This window comes from Nerophis lumbriciformis, linkage group LG34, assembly GCF_033978685.3.
Source record: "Nerophis lumbriciformis linkage group LG34, RoL_Nlum_v2.1, whole genome shotgun sequence".
In the NCBI taxonomy this organism is placed as follows: Eukaryota; Metazoa; Chordata; class Actinopteri; order Syngnathiformes; family Syngnathidae; genus Nerophis; species Nerophis lumbriciformis.
The window spans coordinates 25,972,817-25,990,215 of NC_084581.2; the positions used below are offsets into that span (position 1 = coordinate 25,972,817).

The 17,399-nt window shown below is 40.9% G+C and overlaps 1 protein-coding gene across 4 annotated transcripts in view; it reads right to left on the reverse strand.

The window, feature by feature from the left end:
- LOC133576600 (gamma-aminobutyric acid receptor subunit rho-2-like) overlaps positions 1-17,399 on the reverse strand; it is a 67,879-nt gene that overhangs the window by 39,451 nt on the left and 11,029 nt on the right. For 3 of the 4 annotated variants that reach the window (XM_072912241.1, XM_061929952.2, XM_061929951.2), the window contains one exon: positions 8,265-8,332. The exons of the other annotated variant lie outside the window; for it this stretch is intronic. In XM_072912241.1, coding sequence (XP_072768342.1) covers positions 8,265-8,332 — 68 coding nt within the window. The remainder of the gene's footprint in view (positions 1-8,264; positions 8,333-17,399) is intronic. 4 annotated transcript variants of the gene reach the window in all.

The following is a 17,399-nucleotide window of genomic DNA, read 5'->3' on the forward strand; positions in this document are numbered from 1 at the left end:
AAACCAGTAACTAGTTACTTTATTTCAAAAGTAACTCAGTTACTAACTCAGTTACTTACATCAAAAAGTATTATGTTACTGTAAAAAGTAACTATTTAGTTACTTCTTTTTTTTTTTTTTTTTCTTTTTTTTTTTAAAGCTCCAATTAATGCCCTTTTAGCCTTCATTTCAGTACTGTTATTGCACTGGAGAATAATACAATCTGTTGATCACCTGATATGCATTTGCATCACTGAACTCTGCTAAGCAATGTGCTCTACATACAACACACAAAGATAAAGATATGTTTCAAAGGGCCAATTTATTTCAGGCCAGAACAAATTGACAAAACTATTTTAAATAGCTGTAACATAACATACATAAGTAACAAACAGCATAATAACAACATACTGTAGCTGTAAACCTGGCTTCACCCAAGGAAGGCACACATGACATACACAAAGCCTAACCAGGCATTTTTTTCTCTCAAGGAATTGTGAAATAAAATCATGTCTTCAGGAGATCAACACTGCACTGAAGCCCAGAACACTCTACGCATTTCCCCAGTTTTAGTTTAGAAATAAGGAAAGATTGGCCTGGCCCACGAGGATCCCTCTTTATTTTTGTGAACTCTATAGTCTATACATTTAGAGTGATGTGAATTATCACATCACTCTTTTGATTTTGATTACAAACACTCTAGAAGTCTAGAATGAAATAGTATATAAGAGAATTGACAGAGTGTGTGTACCTTCAGTGATGAATGATGAGCAGATGCAGAGTTTGGAGTGTTTTCTTTAGCTCGCTTTCCATGTTGCACTGGAAAATAATACAATCTGCAAAATGCCTCATTGTCCAGGTACGTGAAAATGTTTTCCGTGCCATTTGCTGTTTGATGCCCGGTATCATGCTAATGAGCTGCCTGAAAGCGGGTGACTTAGACTTATATTTAGACAAACTTTAATGATCCAAAAGGGAAATTGTTCCACACAGTAGCTCAGATGGAAAAGACTAAAAGCAATATAAAATATTACATATATACGTAATATTTACATAATATATATACAGTATATGATATATACTGATATATTATATGTTTATAACATATATAAAATATATAACAATTACCATGTACAATATTACATTATATGTAACAGCTGACTCCACTGTAGAAATAGCCTGCATGTCTTCTCGCACATACGCTGCAATGGCTCTATCAATGTTGTCCTGGCTAGCAGTCCCTCTGTTAAAATCCTTAAGTGGAGGTGGAGGTGGAGTGGCATCGGAGTCTGTGTGTCTCTTTACTAGCTTTGTCGAAGCATGTTGCTTTTGTAACTGTTTCAGCAGATTTGTATTGCTGTTTTGGGCAGTAGATGGGATCTTTGATCCAAGACACAACTTACATTTAACTAAAATGTTATTTTCTTTGTGCTCGACAAAAGAAAAGTAGTGAGAATATCTCCATGTTAAGAAACTCGACTGCGGCTCCGCCATGATGTCTTGTTAGTAAACACAGACACGCCCCGCCTACTCTCCCCTCCCCCTCCCCACACCCATACCCAGATACACACAGAGCACGCTCTTGTCCTCCCCCCGTTGTGACACAAGAAGATTCAGAAGGACGACACTGCAACTCTCCAATAAAACACACTCAGATATTCTGTTTCTAGCCGATGCTACATAAAAAACTACGTAAAACAACACAGTAACGCATCGCGTTAGACTACCGGTACTAGTTACCGCCGAAAATAACGCATTAGCCCCAACACTGTTTAAAACCAGACTGTTGGGTTGGTTACTGAAAACCAGTAACTAGTTACAGTTAATAGTTACTTTATTTCAAAAGTAACTCAGTTACTAACTCAGTTACTTACATCAAAAAGTATTATGTTACTGTAAAAAGTAACTATTTAGTTACTTCTTTTTTTTTTCTTCTTTTTTTTTTTTAAAAGCTCCAATTAATGCCCTTTTAGCCTTCATTTCAGTACTGTTATTGCACTGGAGAATAATACAATCTGTTGATCACCTGATATGCATTTGCATCACTGAACTCTGCTAAGCAATGTGGTCTACATACAACACACAAAGATAAAGATATGTTTCAAAGGGCCAATTTATTTCAGGCCAGAACAAATTGACAAAACTATTTTAAATAGCTGTAACATAACATACATAAGTAACAAACAGCATAATAACAACATACTGTAGCTGTAAACCTGGCTTCACCCAAGGAAGGCACACATGACATACACAAAGCCTAACCAGGCATTTTTTTCTCTCAAGGAATTGTGAAATAAAATCATGTTTTCAGGAGATCAACACTGCACTGAAGCCCAGAACACTCTACGCATTTCATATGAGTTAAGATAAGAAAGAAGTTGATGATAAACAACCTTCTCTAGGACTTTGGATAAAAATGGCAAATTCGAGATTGGTCTAAAATTTGATAAAATATTGGGGTGAAGGTTATTCTTTTTGATTCGTGGCTGGACCACAGCATGTTTCAAGGAGGTTAGGAAAACATCCACACCTCAGGGAAGAATTTACTAGATGGACAATTAAAAACATTTTTAAAAAGCCGACATGGGATATTGTCCAGTGGACATGCAAAATAGTTCAACTGTTGAACTATTTTTATTAAGTCAGGGAGGGACACTCGCTCAAAACAGCATAATAACAACATACTGTAGCTGTAAACCTGGCTTCACCCAAGGAAGGCACACATGACATACACAAAGCCTAACCAGGCATTTTTTTCTCTCAAGGAATTGTGAAATAAAATCATGTCTTCAGGAGATCAACACTGCACTGAAGCCCAGAACACTCTACGCATTTCCCCAGTTTTAGTTTAGAAATAAGGAAAGATTGGCCTGGCCCACGAGGATCCCTCTTTATTTTTGTGAACTCTATAGTCTATACATTTAGAGTGATGTGAATTATCACATCACTCATGCTTCCACTCAGACGACAGATGTATTTCTTAAATACTCTGAGCTGCCACCTTAACGTGGTAGAGGAGTTTGCGTGTCCCAATGATCCTAGGAGCTATGTTGTCCGGGGGCTTTATGCCCCCTGGTAGGGTCTCCCAAGACAAACTGGTCCTAGGTGAGGGATCAGACAAAGAGCAGCTCGAAGACCTTTATGAAGAAAACAAACAAGGAACCCAGATTTCCCTTGCCCGGACGTGGGTCACCGGGGCCCCCCTCTGGAGCCAGGCCCCGAGGTGGGGCACGATGGCGAGCGCCTGGTGGCCGGGCCTGTCCCCATGGGGTCCGGCCGGGCACAGCCCGAAGAGGCAACGTGGGTCCCCCCTCCAATGGGCTCACCACCCATAGCAGGGGTCATAGAGGTCGGGTGCAATGTGAGCTGGGCGGCAGCCGAGGGCAGGGCACTTGGCGGTCCGATCCTCGGCTACAGAAGCTAGCTCTTGGGACGTGGAACGTCACCTCGCTGGGGGGGAAGGAGCCTGAGCTAGTGCGCGAGGTGGAGAAGTTCCGGCTAGATATAGTCGGACTCACTTCGACGCACAGCAAGGGCTCTGGAACCAGTTCTCTCGAGAGGGGCTGGACTCTCTTGCACTCTGGCGTTGCCGGCAGTGAGAGGCGACGGGCTGGGGTGGCAATTCTTGTTTCCCCCCGGCTCAGAGCCTGTACGTTGGAGTTCAACCCGGTGGACGAGAGGGTAGCTTCCCTCCGCCTTCGGGTGGGGGAACGGGTCCTGACTGTGGTTTGCGCTTACGCGCCAAACCGCAGCTCAGAGTACCCACCCTTTTTGGATTCACTCGAGGGAGTACTTGAGAGTGCTCCCCCGGGTGATTCCCTCGTTCTACTGGGGGACTTCAATGCTCATGTTGGCAGCGACAGTGAAACCTGGAGAGGCGTGATTGGGAAGAATGGCTGCCCGGATCTGAACCCGAGTGGTGTTTTGTTATTGGACTTTTGTGCCCGTCACAGATTGTCCATAACGAACATGTTCAAACATAAGGGTGTCCATATGTGCACTTGGCACCAGGACACCCTAGGCCGCAGTTCCATGATCGACTTTGTAGTTGTGTCATCGGATTTGCGGCCTCATGTTTTGGACACTCGGGTGAAGAGAGGGGCGGAGCTTTCTACCGATCACCACCTGGTGGTGAGTTGGCTGCGATGGTGGGGGAGGATGCCGGACAGACCTGGCAGGCCCAAACGCATTGTGAGGGTCTGCTGGGAACGTCTGGCAGAGTCTCCTGTCAGAGAGAGTTTCAATTCCCACCTCCGGAAGAACTTTGAACATGTCACGAGGGAGGTGCTGGACATTGAGTCCGAATGGACCATGTTCCGCGCCTCTATTGTCGAGGCGGCTGATTGGAGCTGTGGCCGCGAGGTAGTTGGTGCTTGTCGTGGCGGTAATCCTAGAACCCGTTGGTGGACACCGGCGGTGAGGGATGCCGTCAAGCTGAAGAAGGAGTCCTATCGGGTTCTTTTGGCTCATAGGACTCCTGAGGCAGCGGACAAGTACCGACAGGCCAAGCGGTCGCAGAGGCAAAAACTCGGACATGGGAGGAGTTCCGTGAGGCCATGGAAAACGACTTCCGGACGGCTTCGAAGCAATTCTGGACCACCATCCGCCGCCTCAGGAAGGGGAAGCAGTGCACTATCAACACCGTGTATGGCGAGGATGGTGTTCTGCTGACCTCGACTGCGGATGTTGTGGATCGGTGGAGGGAATACTTCGAAGACCTCCTCAATCCCACCAACACGTCTTCCTATGAGGAAGCAGTGCCTGGGGAGTCTGTGGTGGGCTCTCCTATTTCTGGGGCTGAGGTTGCTGAGGTAGTTAAAAAGCTCCTCGGTGGCAAGGCCCCGGGGGTAGATGAGATCCGCCCGGAGTTCCTTAAGGCTCTGGATGCTGTGGGGCTGTCTTGGTTGACAAGACTCTGCAGCATCGCGTGGACATCGGGGGCGGTACCACTGGATTGGCAGACCGGGGTGGTGGTTCCTCTCTTTAAGAAGGGGAACCGGAGGGTGTGTTCTAACTATCGTGGGATCACACTCCTCAGCCTTCCCGGTAAGGTCTATTCAGGTGTACTGGAGAGGAGGCTACGCCGGATAGTCGAAGTGTGGTTTTCGTCCTGGTCGTGGAACTGTGGACCAGCTCTATACTCTCGGCAGGGTCCTTGAGGGTGCATGGGAGTTTGCCCAACCAGTCTACATGTGTTTTGTGGACTTGGAGAAGGCATTCGACCGTGTCCCTCGGGAAGTCCTGTGGGGAGTGCTCAGAGAGTACGGGGTATCAGACTGTTTGATTGTGGCAGTCCGCTCCCTGTATGATCAGTGCCAGAGCTTGGTCCGCATGGCCGGTAGTAAGTCGGACACGTTTCCAGTGAGGGTTGGACTCCGCCAAGGCTGCCCTTTGTCACCGATTCTGTTCATAACTTTTATGGACAGAATTTCTAGGCGCAGTCAAGGCGTTGAGGGGATCTGGTTTGGTGGCTGCAGGATTAGGTCTCTGCTTTTTGCAGATGATGTGGTCCTGATGGCTTCATCTGGCCAGGATCTTCAGCTCTCACTGGATCGGTTCGCAGCTGAGTGTGAAGCGACTGGGATGAGAATCAGCACCTCCAAGTCCGAGTCCATGGTTCTCGCCCGGAAAAGGGTGGAGTGCCATCTCCGGGTTGGGGAGGAGATCTTGCCCCAAGTGGAGGAGTTCAAGTACCTCGGAGTCTTGTTCACGAGTGAGGGAAGAGTGGATCGTGAGATCGACAGGCGGATCAATGCGGCGTCTTCAGTAATGCGGACGCTGTATCGATCCGTTGTGGTGAAGAAGGAGCTGAGCCGGAAGGCAAAGCTCTCAATTTACCGGTCGATCTATGTTCCCATCCTCACCTATGGTCGTGAGCTTTGGGTTATGACCGAAAGGACAAGATCACGGGTACAAGCGGCCAAAATGAGTTTCCTCCGCCGGGTGGCGGGGCTCTCCCTTAGAGATAGGGTGAGAAGCTCTGCCATCCGGGAGGAGCTCAAAGTAAAGCCGCTGCTCCTCCACATCGAGAGGAGCCAGATGAGGTGGTTCGGGCATCTGGTCAGGATGCCACCCGAACGCCTCCCTAGGAAGGTGTTTAGGGCACGTCCGACCGGTAGGAGGCCGCGGGGAAGACCCAGGACACGTTGGGAAGACTATGTCTCCCGGCTGCCCTGGGAATGCCTCGGGGTCCCACGGGAAGAGCTGGACGAAGTGGCTGGGGAGAGGGAAGTCTGGGCTTCCCTGCTTAGGCTGCTGCCCCCGCGACCCGACCTCGGATAAGCGGAAGAAGATGGATGGATGGACATGGGATATTGTCCAGTGGACATGCAAAATAGTTCAACATCTGTTGAACTATTTTTATTAAGTCAGGGAGGGACACTGGCTCAAAACACTCGAAGACATGCTTCCACTCAGACGACAGATGTATTTCTTAAATCACTATGAGCTGTGGTCGCATTGTACCAAAACAAGAGATCAACATTGTCATCTGAAAAAGGTAAACACGCTTGTTTGTTTCAACAACTGTTTAAACGAAAGATGAGTAAATGGTAGACTATATTAAGTTGTTTATTTACTACATTATCTTGTTTGCAAAATAATTGCAAACGGCAAAGACTTTCAAAATCTGCACTTCATTTTTACTATACTTATTTTCACCAAGTTTTGAGCAAATCAATGACTTGCAGTTCAGTAAAATATAAAAAAACAATGTGCCTGTTTGACAGACATTCTGACTACTAAATTGCATTTGTACCCAAATATTGGGGTATTTCCTTCTGCAAATTGTATTTATGCAAGCAAATAATAACCCGTAATTAATCATGATTAATCACAGGTTTATAATAGTGTGATTTAATCTAAATTAAAACAATTGCCACTTGACAGCCCTAGTAAAAACATGAGCTATTGGTAATATTTAAGAATGTCTAAACATTAAAATATGTCATGAAAAAAGCAAAACATATTAACATCTGCGGGCAGCACGGTGGCAGAGGGGTTAGTGCGTCTGCCTCACAATACGAAGGTCCTGAGTAGTCGTGAGTTCAATCCCGGCTTCGGGATCTTTCTGTGTGGAGTTTGCATGTTCTCCCCGTGACTGCGTGGGTTCCCTCCGGGTACTCCGGCTTCCTCCCACCTTCAAAGACATGCACCTGGGGATAGGTTGATTGGCAACACTAAATTGGCCCTAGTGTGTGAATGTGAGTGTGAATGTTGTCTGTCTATCTGTGTTGGCCCTGCGATGAGGTGGCGACTTGTCCAGGGTGTCCCGATTGTAGCTGAGATAGGCTCCAGAGCCCCCCACGACCCCGAAGGGAATAAGCGGTAGAAAATGGATGGATGGATTAACATCTGCAAATGTTAAGTCAAACATTGTAATATTTGAGAACTGGATTAAGGCAACTTTTACTGAAATCAGTCAAAAAGTAGCTTTCTTATGTGACGACTTCAACGTAGACCTCTTAAACCCGACACACACAGAAAAGACACAATGTATAACCTAAGTTTATATCCTACAATCACAAGGCCAAGTAGAATCTCAGGACACACCGCCATATTTATTCATACATTTTTACTAATAATTTTGATAATAAATCTGCTAATATCCGACATCATAACATCATATCTGCCAGTTTTCACGATCTATGACAAAAAGTACGAAAGGAACATTGATGACAAAAGACATTGTGAAGAATATGCACAGAGAAAAGTATGACATGATCTGAGAGATCAAAGTTGGGATGATGTATACAGTGAAAATGATGGAAATTATGCTTATTGTCATTTTTTCCAACACTTTTATGACAAATATTGTCCATTGAAACAACTTAGTAAGAAGTACAAAAAACAATGGATGACAAAAGGACTGAAAAATGCTTGCAACAAGAATTATATAGAACATTACAAAGAACATTAATAACACAAAGCTCTACAGAGGCAGAAGACAAAGCGTGTAGAAATAACTACAAATGTGCGCATCATTCACTATCGGTGTTACAAAAAAGATCAACTAGAATAATACATACACTCTGCTTTGTTCCTCGTCTGAGCTGCTGTGACGTAGATTACCGTAATAACTCGTATAACACCCGAAAGCGCAGATTTCGACCATTGAAATACTTTCCATAGTTCAAGACTTATGGTCATTTAAAAACATGTCATAATTGCGGCTATAGTTTTGATGTTAAAGGTCTAAATAATTGAATTTTATAACGGGTATTTTGCCCAGGTCTGCACATGATAGACAGCTATCATGTGCGATTTAATTTTGTCATGTCACTCACCATATCTACTTCTGATATGCTATCCAAGCTCTCAACCTGAACATCGACACCAACAGGAACAGCTGGACCTGTAGAAACATTTGAAAAATAAATAAATAAACCTAATGTTTCATTAACTAGATGAATGTCACAATGGTGTAAAGGGAGGAGGGGCAAATAACTGAGCAGTTTGCTAAACACGAAAGAATGAAGGGGATTCGTATGGCCCCATTCTTCACGGTTTACCTGACACATGAAACGTGACAAATTGGTGGGGCGCATCCACTTTAGATACGAAAATGATCGTGTTGATCCTCATGATGTCTACGGGCTAAATTGAATTTTCAAAGACATGCACTGCGGATTGATATGTGCTAGTGATGGGTCCGGCAACACCGATGCATCGGCGCATGCGTCGAGCTCATAGAGCGAAACCCTGTGTCGGTTTTAGAAAGTCACGTGACCGATCATGAGCTGTTTTGGTCACGTGACCGATACGCCAACAGTGTCGCACTGACGCCTCCTCTGTGCCCTGTGAGCGGCTCTTTTCTACAGCCGGAGAAATAATAACTAAGAAGAGAAAGCGTCTAAAATTGAATACGTTGGAAAAACTGTTTTTAAAAAAAAATAAAAATGTGTAAAAAAAAATAAAAATTCCAGGTCCACAAGCATCCTCATTCACAACACGTTCTCTTAGATTTCCATGTTATGATACATGTTCACATTATTTATTGACTGTATCTAAAAAAGACAAAAAATATATTTTTATTTAAATGAAGTTATAAAATAATCCTAAATGAAATACAATGACTTGGTTTATATTATTGTATATACTAGGTCAGTGGTTCTCAACCTTTTTTCAGCAATGTACCCCCTGTGAATTTTTTTTTAATTCAAGTACCCCCTAATCAGAGCAAAGCATTTTTGGTTGAAAAAAAAAAAGATAAAGAAGTAAAATACAGCACTATGTCATCAGTTTCTGATTTATTAAATTGTATAACAGTGCAAAATATTGCTCATTTGTAGTGGTCTTTCTTGAACTATTTGGAAAAAAAGATATAAAAATAACTAAAAACTTGTTGAAAAATAAACAAGTGATTCAATTATAAATAAAGATTTCTACACATAGAAGTAATCATCAACTTAAAGTGCCCTCTTTGGGGATTGTATTAGAGATCCATCTGGATTCATCAACTTAATTCTAAACATTTCTTCACAAAAAAAAAAAATCTTTAACATCAATATTTATGGAACATGTCCACAAACAATCTAGCTGTCAACACTGAATATTGCATTGTTGCATTTCTTTTCACACTTCTTTTTGACAGACATTTTAGCGACAAACCTGAGCTTGCGCTTCACTGAGTTTATGAACTTACATTCATATTTTGTTGAAGTATTATTCAATAAATATATTTATAAAGGATTTTTGAATTGTTGCTATTTTTAGAATATTTAAAAAAAATCTCACGTACCCCTTGGCATACCTTCAAGTACCCCCAGGGGTTCGCGTACCCCCATTTGAGAACCACTGTACTAGGTCATAAAATCAGTGTCAGTTGAGTCGGTCCATAGGTTGCCTGTAGGGATTTTTAATGTCCAGCAGATGTCAGTATTTAGTGGCACAGTATCAATACAGTTTTGCAATGTGTTGAAACGCTTCATGACACCTCATCAACCCATCACTAATATGTGCTTTCATGTCTCTAAAACACCCGGAAAAAGTACAGTACTTATATTTGTCGCAGGTCGCTTTTGAGAAAAAAAGTAACTGAGAGGAGTTGGAAAGTCACCAGATTTGGTGAGAAGTTGAGGGTGTGTCTTTGCGGCTGAGAGGCGTCGGATTTGTGGAATATTTGCATTTTCTTTAAATGGCAGAGTTAGTGGGCGGCCGAGAGTGGAGTCGGCTCTCTTGGTTGCTTTGTTGGGTCTGCTGCTGTCTCTGGCCATGTTCCCCCCCACCCCAGCAGACGATGGCGTGGAACACCGCAGAGGCCACCACAGTGTTTCTTTTACTTTTTATTCCTAGCTGTATGTAGAAGTGGCTGGTTGCATCAGCTCTGCTCTTTTAATGTCTTTAATGTCCTTTAATGTTTGATGTTTCCCTCTTACACACACGTTTATGTGTGCTAAGGCTATGAGTTGTTTTTTCCCTTGGCCTTAGCCTGGACCCCCTCTCCAGGGGCCCAGGCTTAGACCCCCCCATTGTTTACCTGTATCTCAACTTTTTGGTAAGGGGCGCCGGAAGTTGGCAGACCCGTCAGAGATCCTGTTCTGTCTCCCTGTAATGTTTGTCTGATCTTGAATGGGATTGTGCTGAAAATGTTTATTTCCCCTCGGGGATTAATAAAGTATTTCTGATTCTGATTCTGATTTATCTTTACACTTGGCGAGACATTAGATTTAACATTTGTATTTTTATTTAATATTTAGATACTCATTCAACACTTATATCTAGATTAAATGTGCATAATTCATATCTGTAACATTTACAACAAGAATTAGCATATAGTTTAGATTTATATTTGATATTTATATTTAATATTTATATTCAACATTTATATTCAACATTTTGCTTCATCATTTAATTGTTGCCTCAAATGTGAGAAAAATTAGCTAAAAGTAAAAAAAAGCGAGCTAAATATTCAAAATATGATAGAATTTCTACATATGGCACCCCATCATATTGATCATACAGTACATCCGGAAAGTATTCAAAGCGCTAAACTTTTTTCCACATTTTGCTATGTTCCAAAATGGAATAAATACATTTTTGTCCACAAAATTATACACAAAATACCCCACAATGACAATGTGAAAGTTGTTTTTTTGGAAGGGGTTTTTGCACTTGTAATTTTTAAAAATATATATAAAAAATAAAAATTACATGTACGTAAAATATTCACAGCCTTTGCTCAATAATTTGTTAATGCACCTGGTGGCAAAGATTTACGTTATCATGCAATTTAAACATTTGACTGAAACTATTATAGTGATTATATTTGTAACCAAAGGCCTTGCTCCTCCACATCGAGAGGAGCCAGATGAGATGGTTCAGGAATCTGGTCAGGATGCCAGCCGAACGCCTCCCTAGGGAGGTGTTTAGGGCACGTCTGACCGGTAGGAGGCCACGGGGAAGACCCAGGACACGTTGGGAAGACTATCTCTCCCGGCTGGCCTGGGAACGCCTCGGGATCCCCCGGGAGGAGCTGGACGGAGTGGCTGGGGAGAGGGAAGTCTGGGCTTCCCTGCTTAGGCTGCTGCCCCCGCGACCCGACCTCGGATAAACGGAAGAAGATGGATGGATGGATGGATGGCCTTGTAAGATCACTACTAAAGAAAGGACGCCAGAAAAACAAGTGTCTTTACAGTAAATTTGCTGTGTGTTACATCCTGTCTGACTACGCTAACAAAAAAAGACTCCCAGAAAAATGCAAAACCCAAAACCAGTGAAGTTGACACGTTGTGTAATTTGTAAATAAAAACAGAATAAAATAATTTACAAATCCTTTTGAACTTATATTCAATTGAATGGACTGCAAAGACAAGATATTTTAATGTTTGAACTAAGAAATAATCATTAACTTGGAATTTAATGGCAGCAACACATGGCAAAAACATTGGCACAGGGGCACTTTCACCACTGTGTTACATGGCCTTTTCTTTTAACAACACTCAGTAAACATTTGGGAACTGAGGAGACCAACTTTTTAAGCTTTTCAGGTGGAATTCTTTCCCATTCTTGCTTGATGTACAGCTTAAGTTGTTCAACAGTCCAGGGTCTCCGTTGTCGTATTTTACGCTTCATATTGCGCCACACATTTTCAATTGGAAACAGGTCTCATTGAGAAATGTTGTTCTTAAACTGTTGGACAATTTGTTCACGCATTTGTTGACAAAGTGGTGACCCTCGCCCCGTCCTTGTTTGTGAATGACTGAGCATTTCATGGAAGCTGCTTTTATACCCAATCATGGCACCCACCTGTTCCCAATTAGCCTGTTCACCTGTTGGATGTTCCAAATAAGTGTTTGATGAGCATTCCTCAACTTTCTCAGTCTTGTTTGCCACTTGTGCCAGCTTCTTTGAAACATGTTTCAGGCATCAAACTTCAAATGAGGTAATATTTGATAAAAATAACAACGTTTTCCAGTTCAAACGTTAAATATCTTGTCTTGCAGTCTATTCAATTGAATATAGGTCGAAAAGGATTTGCAAATCATTGTATTCTGTTTTTATTTATGATTTACACAATGTGCCAAGTTCACTGATTTTGTTTTTTTAGATTACACATTCAATGCTTGAAGAAACAATAGTGCAACTTGCAGTAATGTTGCGATAGAATTAATCTTTTATACTTGCAATTCCTTTCCTTTTTCAAAATTGCACTGATGAGACTTTGGAGGAAGTTTAAACTGTCCAAAGTTTTTATAATGAAGAAAAAACTAAGTAAACTTGTATTTTAAAACAGAGAGATTTTCAATATTTAAATGTAGAATCTATTTAGAATTGATTTAAAACCTTATGAATCAAATTGGAATGATTTATAAGGTTCCTAGAATACAGAATCATTCATATTGTCAACAAATCCAAAACATCTAGGGACTATGATAGAATTGATATAGAAATTATTAACACACATCAGCAATTTATGGTACATTTTTAAACCAAATGAAAATGGCAAAATTTGCACTCATGTCTCAGCCTGGGGACAAACACCAGTTCACAAACTACAGACCATTTTCTGCAACTCCCCAAATGTTCATAAATCATTTAAAAATTGTTTAGCAAAAGATGAAACAAACTCAAAAACCAAAGTTACTCAGCGTCAGCCAACGCGGATTTAAACCAAACATTCCAACATTGATGGCACTGATTGGAAAAACCTTAGGAAGTTGACCTGTTACCACCGTCATACTCACTGCAGTGAACCTTTCTTCTGGATATAAGCTGATAAACTTCTAGGCCTCTAAAAACCCAGCATTTTGAAGCAAACACAACTTTGGGTTGAGTTCTCACCTACTACTAGACTTTTTAAACGATGATGAGCAGGAGGGGGCTAGGAATTTGTTTGCGTTAAAATGTCATATATAACCTGTCATTCTAATAATTGACATTTTACATGTGCTTCTTCATGCAAAATGAGTCGGTGTGTGTTCCGCCTATAAGAAGGGGCGGCCCTCACTGTTTGAAAGCTAACAAAGAGCTCTTCGCATGGCACAAATAAATTGTTCTACCACTAAAACTCACTGAACAAGCAGCTTGATTTACTCTTCTATCCAGTAGTGGATATACAGTATGTAGCGTCAAAGTCTCTCCTTTACTTTGATACCAAGCTCATGTAGACCTTGTAGATCAGGCGTGTCAAACTCGTTTTCATTGAAAGTCATATCAGAGGGCCGTTTTTAACAGTGAATAATATACAGTATGAATATTGTACATATACAATATTCATACTGTATATTATATAAAATGTGTATAATTGTCTGTCTTTTTTTACGTACGCTGTAACCAAATGTTTAGTTTGTACTGTATAAAACTGGCAGCTCAGTCGCCACAATTATACCGTAATATTTGCAGTTTTTTAATTTTTTATTTTTTTTACAGCATATAAAATTAAAAAAATACATGGAATTAAATTAAATAGAATGGAAAAACGGTACCACTAAATGTTTTATACTGTAAAATCTACGGTTGTTGTGTTTTATAGTGTATTATTACTCTATATTGAAAGTGGATTTTACTGTAAAAAAACAACATTCTACATGAACAATTTCTACATGATCATAAATCAAGCACATATTTATGTATTTATCATTATTTGAACAATTACATTGTTTTGAAATGTTATTAACTTGTGCCAAGTACAAATATTTTGTTTTATAATTAAAGATGATTAAAGTGGAAATATATGTAATTGTACACAGTACATTTATTTTTGTAATACATGTATTAAGAAAAGATAAGGTACTTTATTTACACATATTATTTCCACGCTTTCGGGGGCTGCACAAATTGATGTGGCGGGGCCAGATCTGGACCCCGGGCCTTGAGTTTGACACCCGTGTTGTAGATGCATAGAAAAATGTGTTTTATTTTGGGTATGCCTTTATTTTAAAAAGCCTTTCAAGACCAGAGTTGAAGAGATTATTAGGTAAACATTTGTGTATTTGCCATTAGGTCCTCATTTCGGACTTTTATCTTGGCTTTCCGATTGCTCTTTTTGTTGTTGTTGTGTTTTGACAATTACAGTAACTATTGAACAGGTTGAATATTTATGATATAATTAGGGGAGTTGGGATGTGATGGGGATTTGTAAAGAAATCACATTACAGCACAAACATTATTGGTCAAGGTAACCTTGAGTGACATAACAGAATCAGGCTGACTTGGGCGCAAAATCAGCCCGATTATGTTGATGTGCGTATTGGGCTTAACTTGTGCCAAGTACCAGATGTCAGCAGTGTCCTCCCTACACTTCCTCACACCATATGGTGGTATCACGTGCCAGACTCAAGTTTTAGTGCCAGCTGACATGTTGCCTCTGCAGAAATACCTTTTTCCCCTTTGAAGAAAATGGTATAAAAAATGCGTGGTATATTCACAGTCTGTAGGTTTGTACCAGCAATTAGGAACACATTTCTGGAAAAAAATATCAATTGTTTTCATTTGACTCTTTGTTGTTTTTTTTACTTTAAAGATAATAAATAATAAAAAGAAAAAAATCAGTGAAGTCAAAAACATGGCGTGCTTGCTAACTCGACAGTACGTAAGTTGAAAGATAATTAAAACAGTTAATCTCTTTTTTGCAGTCCAATAGACCCTAGTCACAGTCTACATCAGGGGTGCACACAGTTTTTCAGCAGGCGAGGTGATATACTTCATTACTTAGATTATATACATACACATGGTATTAAGGTGTTTGACAAAGATACAAACATATAGATTCTCCCTGAGAGTCAGAGCTTTTCTTGCTGTCCCTCACAAATACCAGTAACCTGGAGAAATGCAGTGATTTATTAAAAAAACAAAACGGTGTCAGACAATGGGAAGGTTAATGTAATTTGTAATAATATATGTCTACCATCAACTATTATTATATTTACAATTGTGTTAGACTAGTATGGTACCGCGATACTAATTAATCATATTCGGTACTATACCGCCTCTCCGGTGGTTTTACGAGCAGAAAAGCACAATCACGGAGAGACACAGTGTGCGAGGGAGAACGGATGCATTTTGGCTTGAAAACTAACGATAAAGGTGAAGCTATAACACTGAAACGCCCTTAGGAAGAGGTGCTTTAAGATATGGCTAGCTCGCTAGCGGCTAAAGTCCAGCCCCAGTGTTTTAGCTTCTTCTAAATCACTAATCCTCGCCTCCATTCTTACAAGTATGATTCCTGCAGGACGAGGAATAGTGTGCTTGACACACACCGTATCTCACCGGCGTCACAATGTAAACAAACGCCATGGGTGGATCGACACCTAACATCCACTGTAATGATAGGAGTGAATCTTGTCGATACTAATGTGATTACATCGATATTTTTTAGCATCCCAAAATCTTTTTTCCTTTATTTTTTATTTATAATATGTTTATAAACTCAGGAAAGACGTCCCTGGACACATGAGGACTTAAATTATGACCATTGTATGATCCTGTAACTGCCTGGTATCGGATTGATACCTAAATTTGTGGTATCATCCAAAACAATGTAAAGTATCCAAACAACAAAAGAATAAGTGTTTATTACATTTTAACAGAAGAGTAGATAGAACATGTTGAAACAGAAAATAACCAGATATTAACAAGTAGATTAATAATCCATTTTCTACCACTTGTAGATCAGTAATTTTAACAAAATAATGGAATGAGAAATGACACAAAACATATTGTGTCATTTCTCATTCCATGCATACGTCAGCAGCTAAATTAGGAGCCTTTGTTTGTTGACTTACTACTAAAAGACAAGTAGTCTAGTATGTTCACTATTTTATTTAAGGACAAACTTGCAATAAGAAACATATGTTTAATGTAAGATTTTTTGTTAAAATAAAGCCAAAAATGCCATTTTTTGTGGTCCCCTTTATTTGGAAAAGTATCGAAAAGTATTGAAATACATTTTGGTACCGGTACCGGTACCAAAATATTGGTATCGGGACAACATAAATTTACAATATTATATACATATATTATATTTATTATATATATATATATATTTTGTATATATATATTATATTTATAATATGCCGTGGGACAATATGCAACTAGCTGCGGGAAAAAAATGACCTGAGAGCTGCAGCTTGGACACCCATGGTCTACATGAACGTTACTTTGATGTTACCAGTTTGTTTATTTTCGTTTACATTGGAAACAAACCTAACTATAAGGGTAGCTTTTTGTGGAAACTACAGGTGCCATTCTAGTTTAAAAATAAAAAAAATTGATACCAATGGTGGTATCAGTATGAGATTGATACCATTGGAGTTGAACCCAGTAGACAAGAGGGTCACCCAGAGTCTCCCTTCGACTCTGGGTGGAGGGGCAGGTCCTGACTGTTCTTGCCAAACACTAGTTTAGAGTACCTGCCGAAGAGGGCATATTGAAGAGTGTTCCCTCAGGTTTCCCTTGTTCTGCCGGGGGACTTCAACGCTCACATTGGCAACAACAGTGAGACTTGGAGAGGCGTGATTGGGATGAACAGCCACTCGGATTTGAACCCAAGTGGTGTTTTGATACTGTTCGCCAGAAACTGTCCATAACAAACACCATGTTCAAGCACCCTGGATCAATGATTGACTTTGTGGCTGTGTCATAGAACTTGTTGTCCCACGGTTTGAACACTTGCGTGAAGAGAGAGGTAGAACTTCCAACTGATAACCACCTGAGGTGAGCTGGCTCTAATGTGGGGAAGGGTGCCGGTAAGACCTGGCAGGCCCAAACACCTTGTGAGGGTCTGCTGTAAATATCTGGCAGGATCTCTCGTCAGAAAGAGTTTAAATTCCTAACTCCGGAAGAGCTTCAAACATGTTCTGAGGGAGGCAGTGGACATTGAGTCCGAGTGTTCCGTGCCTCGATTGTCCGATTGGATCTGTGGCCACAAGGTGGTTGGTGCCTGTCGTGGCAATAATCCCAGAACTCGCTGGTGGAGACCA